The 13,863-nt window shown below is 41.9% G+C and overlaps 1 protein-coding gene across 24 annotated transcripts in view; it reads left to right on the top strand.

Moving 5' to 3' along the window:
* CSNK1G3 (casein kinase 1 gamma 3) overlaps window positions 1-13,863 on the top strand; it is a 137,265-nt gene that overhangs the window by 46,656 nt on the left and 76,746 nt on the right. For all 24 annotated transcript variants that reach the window (XM_051843350.3, XM_070076050.2, XM_089334887.1 and 21 more), the window contains one exon: window positions 7,770-7,839. In XM_051843350.3, the coding sequence (XP_051699310.1) occupies window positions 7,770-7,839 (70 nt within the window). The remainder of the gene's footprint in view (window positions 1-7,769; window positions 7,840-13,863) is intronic.

Below are 13,863 nucleotides of genomic sequence, written 5' to 3' on the forward strand. Positions count from 1 at the left end.
ATTTCTTTTTCTGGTGGTATGGTTGGCCATTGCTTGGCACCCAGGGCTTCAGAAGTCCTGGATATGGGTTGGGGTAGCAGGGAAAGCGAACTCCTGTGCGATTGTTCTGAAGTCCTACGTGGCCAGCATGGCAGTTGTGCAGCAGAGAGATCTGTGGGATTAACCGGGCCCAGGGATTGTTTTTCTGTGATGTACTTTGTTCAGGGACATATTTTCTCTCTGGCTTGCCGGCTTGATTTTCCCATTTGTCCTGCTTTTGTCAATGTTTGTGCCCTTACAAGCTCAGATAGTAGGGTGATGTGAATTAAAAGAGGCACCAGTAGAGGAAGGGGCAAGTGAGAGAGAATAGAATACCTTTTGAGATGAAGTGAAGAAACTGTGCTACTCAGTTTTAAATGTCTGTGAATGTAGGCCCAGTGTCAGTGAAGTAATTACTGTTTATTTTCACTGGGAAATAAAGATGCACAGCAGGTGTTGTGGTAACATGGGGAGAGCCTGGCTGGATGACATTTGAGTTCCAGCTGGGCTTTTCCTAGATAAGTCAGTGTTGTAAGGGCTGATCCTTGGCTTTCTGACGCAAAGTCTGGGTGAGTGATCCCACCAAGACTGCCATGTTTCTGATGGGTGGATTCATGGTATTCTTTCACAATAATCAGTTCACAGTCCAGTGCTCAGGGATTTAGTAAGTATTCAGGAAAAGAGTTAAATTTCTAATTATGATGAGGCAAAATAAAGTGTGTTCTTCTGTAGTCTGATCTACTTAGAGAGCCATGTGAAAATTACAAGCTTCCTTCATGTGTGTGACATCAGGACAAAGGGAGTGTGTATGAATATTGATAAAGCAGCCCAGGATACAGGGGTTGACAGTGTTTGAACCGGTGTTGCTCGCTTTCATTTCTTTGGAATTCTTCCTTTTCCCATCTTCTAGGCCAGTGGTCTTGAGTTTAGATACTGCGCAGCACTGGGGTGGGTGGAAGTGCCAGGATGGAAGTGTGGCAGTGGGTGTATCCTGTTACTGATGGAGGAGCCTGCAGAGAGGCGCTCCACTCCCGGGAGTAGGTCTTGTGTGTGAGTCAGCTCTGACTAGGATTGGAGGATGCAGTGTGTTCTGTAGTCATGGTCTGCTCAGAGTCATCCAAAGCATATGCTGGAAGTTCAGAAAACTCCATGAACTGTTGGACTGTAGTTTGTTAGTTTGCGTTTCCCTGTTATGTTTTTATTTGAATGAATTTTATGTGTTTGTAAGCATATAATTTTGTGCACAGCCTGCAACCAAAGTAATGAGTTAGAAATATTACTTTTGTATACTCTCAGTGGAATCTAATTTTTCTATGTTGGTACAAGTGAAGGCAGTGTTTGATAACATGGTGTTCAGAGAGCAGATTTCCTGTGACTGTTTTCAGCTTTGTCATCTCTTTTAAAGATTTTCACATTTATTTAATTTTACTCTGGTTCAGTTTGAAGGTTTGTTTCAGGGTAGTTTGTGGTTTTGACCTCATCCACCATTCTCATATCTTGCTGTGTGCAGTTACTTAGTAACTGGTTTTCATGAGTGATGAAAATGTCAGCTGGAGTAAGGTGACTGTTGTTGTAGTGTAGTATATTGTAGTGTAGTAAAATTTTACTACTAGGAAGGTGCTGGAATCAAGTTGAAGTGACTCACTTGAGTCAGATCTGGGTCTCTATTTTTAATCTGGGGAATATTATTGATTGAATAAGTTAGATACATAATTTCACTTGTGATTGCAAAAGTGGGCATCTTTTTATTACATATTCAGTTTATGTACTTTTGGTAGTTAACTGAAAAATTGTGGGCAATAAAGCCCTTTGCAGATGATACCGTTTTAATTACTTTATACATATTTTGAGAAAGATAAAATTTTAACCTTATTTTATAGATGAGAGAACTGAAGAGTATAGATACATTAAGTAACTTGCTGAATATCACACAGCTAAGCAAATAAGTAGTGTTTTTTGAATTCAAACCTAGTACAGTTTAGTTTCAGTGTCTGCGCTGTTAACTGCTGTACTATCCTGCCTGTCAAGAACTAGGATCCTTGCTTTATTTTATAGTAATCTTTTTTTTTTAAAAGATTTATTTATTTATTTGAAAGAGTTACACAGAGAGAGGAGGGGCAGAGAGAGAGAGAGAGAGGTCTTCCATCTGCTGGTTCACTCCCCAGTTGGCCGCAATGGCTGGAGCTGCGCCAATTCGAAGCCAGGAGCCAGGAGCTTCTTCCCGGTCTCCCACGTGGGTGCAGGGGCCGAAGGACTTGGGCCATCTTCTATTGCTTTCCCAGGCCATAGCAGAAAGCTGGATCAGAAGTGGAGCAGCCGGGTCTCGAACTGGCACCCATATGGGATGCCGGCGTTTCAGGCCAGGGCGTTATCCCACTGTGCCACAGCGCCGGCTCCTATTTTATAGTAATCTTTATGATGATTGGTTTCCCAGTGAGAACTTCCTAGTTGCTTATCAGAAGTCTGCTGTTGGTCTGTGTGTGTTAGTATCCATTTCTTTTTAGTTATTCTGTTTGGGATTCATGTTTTTCTTCAATCTATGGTTTATCATCATCATCAGTTCTTCAGTATTCATAGAAATTATTTCTTTGGTTCCTACCTCTGCTCACCTTCTTTCCCCTGTCCTCCTGAGACTGTTATCCTGAGATGCATATTAGACCTTCTTGCTGTATTGTCATAAGTCTGTAATCTTTCTTTCTTTCTTTTTTTTTTTTTTTTGACAGGCAGAGTGGACAGTGAGACAGACAGAGATAAAGGTCTTCCTGTTTTTTTTTTTTTTTTTTTTGACAGGCAGAGTGGACAGTGAGAGAGAGAGAGACAGAGAGAAAGGTCTTCCTTTTGCTGTTGGTTCACCCTCCAATGGCCGCCACGGCTGGCGTGCTGTGGCTGGCGCACCACACTGATCTGAAGGCAGGAGCCAAGTACTTCTCCTGGTCTCCCATGGGGTGCAGGGCCCAAGCACTTGGGCCATCCTCCACTGCCTTTCCGGGCCACAGCAGAGAGCTGGCCTGGAAGAGGGGCAACCGGGACAGAATCCGGCGCCCCGACCAGGACTAGAACCTGGTGTGCCGGCGCCGCTAGGTGGAGGATTAGCCTATTGAGCCGCAGCGCCGGCCTGTAATCTTTCATATATGTGTTCTGTGTTTTTATTTTTAGAAAGATTTATTTATTTATTCGAAAGGCAGTATTAGAGAGAGGGAGAGACAGAGAGAGCGAGCGAGAAAGAACCAGAGAAAGAGAGAGAAACCTTTGATTCACTGTTCCATTCCCCAAATGGCTGCAATGGCCAGGGCTGGGCTAGGTCAAAAACCAGGAGTTTGGAGTTTCCTCCAGGTCTCCCACATGGGGCAGGAGCCCAGGCCCTTGGGTCACCTTCTGCAGCTTTTTCCAGGCTATAGCAGACAGCTGGAATGAAAGTGGAACAGTTGAGACTGAAAGTGATGCCCAAGTGGTATGCTGGCCTTGCAGGTGGAGGCCTTACTTACTGTGACACAATGCTGGCACCATCATTCATTTTCTTTATGTGTAATTTTTGTGGCTACCTTCTAGTTTCCACACTTTCTCTTCTGTTATGTTAATCTTCTGGCAAACTAAGTTTCTGATTTAGTTATTTATTTTTCAGTGTTCTTTTTTTTTTAATTTCTTATTACCATGTTATCCTTTCTTGTTGGTTCTTCCTTAAATTTTGTTAGCCTGTTGTAGTTTTCTGTTTCTTGCAGATATTTTCACTATTTAATATTATTTATAACATATGAGCTCTGTGCTTCTATTCATGTCTTTGTGTCTGTATGCATCTCAGACACATTTGTAAAACATATTGCAAGGTGTCCGGCGCTTTAACAAATCTTCCCAGGCAGATGAATCAATTAATTCACAAGCTTTTATTGGAATTCCGCTCCCGGGCGAGGTTCCCAGGTCCCAACAGAGCAACAGAGCGGGGGCCGGGGAAGTCGCGCGTCAGAGATTGGGAGAGCTCCTTTTATAGATTCAGGGCGTGGAGGTTAAAGGTTGAGGCAGGTCTGATCCTCATTGGTTGACCTTTAGGCACCCGTGGGGACCTTGACAAGGACTTTTCTTCCCCGGAAGTACAGATAGGGACTCTCCATTCCCAGAAGTATAGGCCTTCTCTCCTTGTGGATTCCAAAGCTACCATCCCGACCTTTTGATGATAGGAAAGGCGGCGATGATGAGTCTCTCTGGCTACTTCCTGCTGATTGGGGACGGTGAGGTACTCTTCGCTGGCATGGGGCGATGTCTCAAGCCACTGTCTCCTGGGTGGGTAGCCAAGTATATCCCTGTAGCAGCATTTGGTTGACCACCTGGTTGCTGAAGGCCTTGATTCGTTTCATTATCACCTGCTGTAAACACTTAACTAGACACTGTAGTATACAAGTCAGGGTGAGAATAGCAACCAATGATCCTGAGTGGCATTAACCAGGTAATGAGAGGATTTCATAGAAGAGAAGAAATGGGCGGGGGGGGGTCTCTGGACCCTTGTGAGGATTGTTTGATGGATTCTTAAAATTTATAGAAGGCATTAGACCTTCTGGTAAATGTTTTCCTAAGTTGTTATCTAATGATTGAAACTGCTTTCTAAGTTTTCATTTGATATTGCTATTGTCAGTAAGTGATCTGGGACTGGCACCCCCATTTCTCTATTCTAAGTCCAGCTTGTTCTCTCATTTCTCTATTCTCTTCGAGGTAGGAAACTAATTCTATTCTGAAGGACTCTCCAAGACGCACAATTTGATTTTTAGATCTTATAAAAGGGATAGCTAACATTTTCTGTAATAATAACATAGCCAAAATGAGAGCTTAAATTATAATTTCACAGCTAGATTTACTTCGCCATGGGCACAGTGAACAGGCAAGACCTCCCTTTCAGACTGTCGCTCCCCGTCTTCGTGGAGGAACGACACAGGACCCTGCGCTGTTCTTTCGACTGCTCGGCCCTCCCCGGGTTTGCTGCTGGTTCTTCCCGGGTTGGCTGCCGACCCTTCCACCTCCGTGGAAGGGCGGGCCCCCCTGCCACTTTCCCCACTTCCGCGGGGGAGCGTCACACCGCCGGCCGGCTCTCTCTCGGGGGCTGCGCAGGTGTTCCTTCAGATAGATGTTCCTGGTGCATGTTGTCTCTCTCCTCCTTTATAGTCCTCTTCCACCAATCCCAACTCTGCTACCCACACGCCGAGTACGCTGCTCTCCTGCAATCAGGAGCAGGTCCTGCTGTTTATTGGTTGAACTGGAGGCAGCTGTGTAGAAGCTGTTTCCTCCCTTCTCAGCGCCATATTGTGGGAGAGCAGATGCATAGAATAAGTCTTAATTCCAGTAACTTAGTCTAGTCCCAGTTGCTCCCCACACAGACCACACAAAGGGAAAGAAAGTTTTGAAGCGAGGACATAGCTCTCCCCATGAGCATGTCTACCTCAGAGAAAGCACTGTCAGACCTGCCCGTGACTGCAGACTTCTAGTTCAGGCCACAAAAATCAGAGATGGACTGAGCACCCCCGTGACTTGCATCCTCTGGTCTGCTTCAACAAAAATCAGGAGGAAAAGAAAGCCAGGCATCAGAAATGTAAAGATAGGTGGCAGGCCTATTAATGGCTGTTCTGTACAGTGATCTGCCCTCATAGAGACCCAACAGGCCAGTCCACCTCCATGGCTTTCGATGTGGTAAGCTTGGGCTTCAGCAGAAGTCAGCTTATGAAGAGCCCTGGCAGCTCTGCCAGCCAAGAGTTGGATCACTGGAAGTGGACCTGCCCTGGAGTCAAAGGATGCCCAGGTCAGAGCCACAGATCTTGCTGGCTCTAAGCTGAAAAACCCTTCACTCAGACCAGCTTCCAAAGTGACCACCTCAGCCAAGGGGACGGCCAAGTAGGGGCAGCAACATTGCAGGCAGAACTGTAAATTTCCCGTTAGAGTTGCCACCTGCCTTTACCTGGCCAGCTCTCCTCCCAGGCCAGATAGGTAATGGAAGTCAACAGGGTGCCTTCCCCAAGGAGATTCACACCTCCCTTAGGATGTACCCCATGTGAAGGGATAGATAGGTCTGGGCCTCTTAACTTACAAGGCCTAAAGCCCACCAGATTATTATCAAGCCCCTTCTGTCAGTTTCTATTTGTCTCTCAATCGGAGAACTTATTTGTGGCTTACACAGCACCTTTCTTGGGTCCTCTAATAATGACTCTGTTCTTTGTTCTAGACCCTGTCTAGCCCACTTGGGTCTCATTCCTTTATAATTATAGCCTCTACTCTAACATCAATGTCTCTACTCCCAACCTGTGTGTACTGATGGTCCTCTCTCTCCTCCACTTAATGTTGTATGATTATTCAGAATTTCTCTACAGACAAACCCCTCTACCTGCAAAAGTTGAGTGGCCTTTCTCCCGGTCCTGGCTAGGATCAGCTTCAAACCATGTCCATTTGTTATGCGCCGAACACCTTGCACATATACTGCATAATATCATTTAGATGGCATCCAACATCAGGAAGAACTGATTCAAATGTGTTTACATTCAGAAGCCATCACCTCTGAGGGAGGGGTGGTGGCTATGCTCTGTAGTGTTTGTAGGACATGTGCAGTTTACAGAGCTCATGGATCTGACAATTAGGAACTGTGTGTTCTATTGCATGTAAGTTACAACTCAAAAAAAAAAAACTTAAAAAATATCTGAATTTCCATATCACCATTTTTGTTCTTTGTTTTCTATGACTTTGCTTTAACCTAGAACCTTCACATCAGGTGTATGCATTTCAGTTGAGGCACAGTAGGTTAAGCCACCCCTTCTGATGCTGGCATCCCATATTGAGATGCTGGTTTGAATCCCAGCTGCTCTGCCTCCCATCCAGCATCCTGCCCAAGTGCTAGGGCTCTTGCCATCCACATAAGAAACCAAGATGGGATTTCTGGTTTCTCACTTTGGCCTGGCCCATGTCTGCTGTTGTGAGCATTTGATGAATGAACCAGCAGATTGGAATAGCTCATTTCTCCTTTCCCCTGCCCTCCTCTTCTCTCCCTTCCCCTCCTCTTTTCTCCCCTCCCCCCCTTCTCTGTCTCTCTCTCATCATTCTCTGTTGCTCTTTCAAAAAAATGAATAATTTTTTTTAAAAAAGACATGCTGTTGAGTGTTAGGCATTAGGCTAGGGTTAAGACACTGGTGGAGATGCTGCATCCACATAGGAGTTACTTACATTCAATACATGTTTTGGCTACTGACTGTAGCTTCCTACCAATGCACTCTGTGGGAGGCAGTGATTGTGTTTCAAATAAGGGGAACCTGCCTTGCACTTGGAAGACCTGGATTGAGTTCCCACCTGGCGGCTATCTGGGGGTACTGTGTGCATCTGGGGAGTGAACTAGCAGGTGGGAGCTTTTTCTGTGTCTCTCACTCTGTCTTTGAAATTAAAAAAGTAAACAGTTCACAGGTGATTTCCTGGGAACAGCAGTTACAGTGTTACTGGCACCATTTCCTTAGTTACCAAGGTACAAGTGTATTTTTCTTCACAAATTTAAACATAAGAATTCCTTCCTGCTTGTTCCTAACCTCATGCTTAGCTCCTTAACCTTATGTACGTTTACGAATGTCCTCAGTTTATTTTACTGTGAACATTTAGTTGATTTTTATATTGGTCGTCTTTCAGAGATACAAAGAATCTTGATGGAATATTATAGAAGAGTTGACACCCGAATTTAATACATTTTAAAGTGGGGCTTAGTTCTCTTGGTAACTTTTTTTTTTTTTTTTTTAAATTAGGAGCCCATGAAATCGAGAGCACCACAGCTGCATTTGGAGTACAGATTCTACAAGCAGTTAGGATCTGGAGGTAAATCTTAAGTTAATGTTAAACTTTGGAACAAAGTGAATTATCACAATAAAAACTCGTAGTTTCAAGGAATAGTATTTTAAATTTGTCTAAGAAGAGTCACTTCTTAGGGCTTTTGCTTACTACAGATTTTCTTATTATAGTTTTAATGATTCCATTTTGTGTTAAATACAGTGAAATTGGAGGTTTTTTTTTTTTTTTCTTTGCTATTGCTTGTATGAATGGAGAACATTGTGGAAATAATTGCTGGGAGGACATGAGATGTAAATAGCTTCCAAATTCTTAGCCTTTTTGGCAGGACTATAGCTTAAGATATTGGTGGTGGGCTGAGCAGTGGCCCCATAGAAGATATCTACATCAGAATCCCTGGAACCTGTACATGTTACCGCATAGCACCAAAGACTTTGCAGCTATGACTGCATTGAGGACTTTGAGATGGGTGTTACTCTGAATTAATCAGGTGGACCGAAAGTGCAATCACAGCTCTGCTAGTGAGAGAGGGGCAGATGGGCATTCTGCCTACACGGAGAAGGAGAAGGCAGGAGAGCAAGGAGCAGAGATTGGAGTCATGTTGCCATTAACCAAAGAATGCTTGCAGCTCTGAGAACCTCTGAGAGGCTCTGGAATTCTTTCTAGTAGCAAATGAACATAAGTATATTTTTGCATAAATTCTTCAGTGATATTTTGTGCCATTGGAAAAAAAATTAAAGCAAATCTTTTCTACTGTATGTTGCATTAGCTCTGTGTTTCTTTACACTCTTATTCTATTAGTTGTAATGATTTTCTTTGTATAATCTTTTATAAAATACGGGTAAAGGTATTTTGTTTCTGCAGGTTTAATAAAAACGAATTTCTTCCTGTATCTTTTTGTAAATATGTTTACATTTTTGTCGGTGAAGCTGTTCATTTGTTAGTGCGGATATTGATTTTGTACTCTAATTTTCCAAAAGCCGTATGTTTTCCAGATGGGCAGTCATTTCGGGGACAATAACTTTGAGATTCTGAAATAATATATTTATCAGTATAGACTTCTTACACTGGATTTTTTTTTTTATATGTATAGTCACAGTGGATATTTTAATTTGGATACAGATGGGCCTTGGGGAGTTGTTAAAGTTATCATTGATAGAACTAAGATTTAAAGGATATGGGCTGAAACTAATTGAATGTGAAACCCTACACATTAGGACTAGCAAGTAAGGGGGGTGAGATTTATTGACTCATTATTGAAATTTTCAGGAAATAGCCAGACATATGAGACAGCCAGAGCTTCGCATGCTGTCTCATCTTGAGCATCTGATCTCCTTTTTCCATGTAAGCTTCTCTGAGCTTGGTCCTTCTTGGGACATGGCAGCAGTATGGCCGTTAGTGGTCTAGGTTTGGCAGTTAAAAAGCCACTCTTTCCTGAAAGTTCCAGCAGAAGCTCCAGGACTGAATGTCGCTCCAGTGTGCTGTGTGCTGCAGTTGCCTTGACTGCATCCCTCGGAGCAGGATTGCTCAGGGCTAGCTCACCTGCGCATCAGCCCAGAGCTGCCTGCACTCGGGACCTGAGCGTGGAGGGGGTGCAGTGGCTGCTTGGTGGGAAAGGGAGGTGTTATCAGATGGGAGATGGGCTGCTGGGAGATGAAAACAACACATCTGTCTTCTCAAGTAGTAGATTATCTCTTGGGAAAATAGGATGGAATGATTTAATTATTTGAGAATGAGTAAATCAGTCTGGAGTTGTTGATCTGAATAACAAAAGTGCTCATTGCATTATTTTAATCTTTCCTGTTTTAAGAATTCTGTCAGTTAGTAATAATAAAAATGGGACATATATCTTTTAGTACTGCAGTGCTGCGCTGTTACAGGTAGCAGCATTTACTGGGTGGTCCTTGTATGTGGATTGCACCCCTATACTCCATGGGTGTCAAGCATGAAGAATGAAATATGGATAGTCTTTCCAGAAGACATGTATTACAATGGCCCTGAAACTAACAACTGTGAGATTAAACTACCATTTAATCTCAAATACTGCATATGTGTATATGGGGATTGAAAGCAGAATTCCAACAGAAAATTGTACACCAATATTCCTGGCAGTATTGTTCACAATAGCCAAAAAGGTGGAAGCAACCCAGTTGCCCATTATCAGGAAAACTGGCAAACAGAAGTAGTATATACATATGAAGGAATATTATTCAGCCTTCAAAAGGAAGGACATTTTGAGATATGCTATATATATGGATAAAACTTGAGGATATTAAACTAAGTGCAGTAAGCCAGTCACAAAAGAACAAATGTGCTTAAGTTCCACTTATATGAGATACCTAGAGTAATTAGGTTCATTGAGGCAGAAAGTGGAATGGTGGTTTCCAGGGACTTGGTAGGGAGAGGAGGTAGACAGGAGAAGTGAGGAGTCATCGTTAATGCATGGGCATTTCAGCATAGAATGATGCAAAGGTTCTGGAAATGTATAAGGCTGATGGTTGTACAATAATGTGAATGTGCTTAGTGTCACTGAACTGTACGCTTAAGCAGTTAAAATGGTAAATTCTATGTTAGTGTATTTGCCACTAATAAAAATACAAATTAAAAATCAGTTTATTTAGAGTTATTTAGTGAAATATCTGTGAATAAATAAGCAATTTGTCCGGTTCTGCCTTGTTGGGCTTTGGTCTTGCTGTTAGTCCATATGTCTCTGTTTGCCTTTATGTAACTCTCTTACTTGTTCAATGAATTTGTTATACACGTGATGTTTTCAAAAAGTTCAGGGGAAATGTGTATTGTAAAAAAAAGAAACATATGTATGGGTTTAAACTTTCTTTGGTACAAAATAATCTTTTCTTTCTGTTTTCTGTGTATTTTTTGCAGTATTCTTACATAGATATGGCACTATCATAACTTCATACAGCAAATATTTGATGTATTTAATATGTTGAATAGTCTTATCTGTCATATCTATTCAGTGTTCATTGAATAAAGTAAAGATTCAGGTTTGCAAGTCAAGAGCACATAGATTATTTATTCATTTAATTTATTTGAAAGGTAGAGTGAGAAAGAGACCCAGCAACGGTCAGAGAGATACCAGAGATCCTCCATCCACTGATTCATTCCCCAGGTACCTGTGACAGCTCAGGCTGGGCCAGGTTAAAGCCGGGAGCCTGGGACCTAATCACAGTTTCTTGTGTGGGTGTCACGGACCCAAGTACTTGAGCAATTATCTGTTGCCTCCTAGGGTGTGTATTAGTAGGAAGCTGGAATCAGGAATGGAACTGAGACTTGAACCTAGATGCTCTGGTGTGTGATGTAGACATCCCAAGGCTTCTTTTTTTGTTGTTTTATTTTATTTTTTATTTATTTGAAAGTTAGAGTTACAGAGAGAAGGAGAGACAGAGAGAGAGAGAGAGAGAGAGAGAGAGAGATCTTCCATCCACTGATTCGTTCTCCAAATGGCTGCCATGGCCAGAGCTGGGCCAGGCTGAAGCCAGGAGCCAGGAGCTTCCTCCAGGTCTGCCTGCAGGGGCCCAAGCACTTGGGCCGTCTCCTGCTGCTTTCCCAGGTGCATTAGCAGGGAGCTGGGTGGGAAATAGAGCATTGGGGTTTGCTGCAATGCCTGCTTTCATAGATTCTTTTTAAAGCTAAGAGAGTGGACGAGACATTTAGGGGAGAGTTAAGTATAGAGAAGCAAGGACGCTTTCTACTAGGACCTCTGAATTGAGTAGGAATGATTTTGGCTCTCAGTGACAAATTATGAGAGGTGCTTAACCAAGTAAAGGGATGTTATGTGAAATATAAGCATATGAACAAGCAGTTCTGAAGCAGGTGATGGTAGGTTGGGATAGGGACTCACACATAAGGAACCAGGCATCTATCCTTTGTGTGCAGCTTTTATCCTACAATCCTGGATCTTTTGTAATAGGAGAGAGGGAAGAGAGAATGCAATGATTATTTTTATAAAGATAATTTCTAATTATTTGCTTTCTGACTCTGTTCTTAAATCTAACCATGCATGAATGTCCCTCCTGGAATCAGAAACTTACTATTTCTATAAGTGAATTCTCCACCTGCTTTTTTTGTTTATTTTTCCATTGATTATTCTCTGTTAAAAGGCTTGCTTAGAGGCTGGTGCCATGGCTCACTTGGTTAATCCTCCGCCTGCGGCACCGGCATCCCATATGGGCACCGGGTTCTGGTCCCTGTTGCTCCTCTTCCAGTGCAGCTCTCTGCTGTGGCCCGGAAGGGCAGTGGAGGATGGCCCAGGTGCTTGGGCCCCTGCACCCGCATGGGAGACCAGGAGGAAGCACCTGGCTCCTGGCTTCAGTTTGGCGCAGCGCTGGCCGTAGCAGCCATATGGGGAGTGAACCAATAGAGGGAAGATCTTTCTGTCTCTCTCACTGTCTATAACTCTGCCTGTCAAATAAATTAAAAAAAAAAAAAAAAAGGCTTGCTTAGTCTCTGCATTACCTGTTGGAGACTCATTGTTAATCTCTCTTGATTTTGGCCCTTTGGTGTAGTCAGAACATTCTGTGACTTCTCTCTCTTAAGATCTTTCTGGACTTCACTGTCTTCTTGCCGTCCTGATTGTCACATTTCTTTGAATTGGCTTCTTTATCATTGGGCATCTTGCCTCCTCCTTACCTTCACTTCCTCTTTGGGGCTGATCAGTTAACACAAAGTCCAAATTTTCTTCTTTCTACTGACCTGCTTTTTAGTTGTACTAAATTACTACTACTAAATCCTACTGTTGTCCATCTCTATGATTTTCATTGTAAACTTCTTTTCTCAATGAATTCCTTCCTTTAAGCTAGATGTCACCTGCTTTGTAATGTATTTCCTGAGGTTTGTTCTTTCCTCCTCAGGAAAGCAGCTGCTACTTCTGATCTGATGTTATTTTGAATAGACCTGTGTTTTCCTCCTACCACAGAGGATATTATTACTGTTTATGTTTGTTTCCTTCACTGAATTTTGAACTCTTTGAGGGCAGTAGGAATGATATGTTTGTCTTTTTCTCTTTGAAACTTAGCCAGATGATTGACAGTTGCAGGTTTGTAGGTTTTTGGGTAGCGCTTGAAACAATAAATTCCTATATGACAGTAATAGATTATTTTCTTTCATTACATGTGAAGTTGTAATATATGATATCTGAATTTTCTATGGTTTTGTAATACCAATAACTGTTATAGTTACATTTTTATATTTTAATGTAATATACGATTGTTACCAATTTTGAGTTTTAATTACCTCTGGACAAACAATAATACTTAAAAATTATTTTCTGTTTGTATTATCCTATGTATGTACTTTGAGAACTAGTTATAGAATAGGAAGAAAAATATGATAAAAATTGTTCAGATTTATAAAAATGGTAAATTAAAGGGATATGCAGAAATTTTATATTTAAACACAGCATTCTGAGCTGTACAGTTTGACCTCTGTAAACAGTTACTTTCTGTAGAAGCACATACTTTAATTTTTAAGGTTATTGATGTTTCCTGAAAATGCATGAAATATATTGTGGAATTTGTGTGAAATTTTTCATTGAAAATCTGTAATTTGGAACAGTGTTTCTTTATATTAAATTGTTTCCTTGATATCAGATAGCTGAAATAGGCTATATTGTGAGAAATTCTATAATTAATTCATTATGTGGAATTTCTTTTTAGTGAATCTTTATAAGAACTAAAATATTTTTTGTGTCGTAGATGACCACTTATCAGAGGAAATAAGCAATTTTTATTTTGTGTCATAAATTACTGTTTTTGGCAAATTTGTAACTATAGAAATAATATTGAAAATACTATTTTGTACCCAACAGTGCTGTCCTTTAGATAGGAAGGAAAGAGAAAGCCATTCCTATGCAAAGATTTAGAGAACTTGTTTCCACCAGACCTGTCCTTCACCATACGGTAACGAGAATTCTTCAAGCTGAAACAAGTGCTAAGAAGTAAAAAGTAGGCGGCGCCGCGACTCACTAAGCTAATCCTCCACCTGCGGCGCCGGTGCTCCAGGTTCTAGTCCCAGTTGGGGCGCCGGATTCTGACC

Source organism: Oryctolagus cuniculus, chromosome 6, assembly GCF_051225735.1.
Source record: "Oryctolagus cuniculus isolate XC-2025 breed Fujian yellow rabbit chromosome 6, ASM5122573v1, whole genome shotgun sequence".
Classification (NCBI taxonomy): domain Eukaryota; kingdom Metazoa; phylum Chordata; class Mammalia; order Lagomorpha; family Leporidae; genus Oryctolagus; species Oryctolagus cuniculus.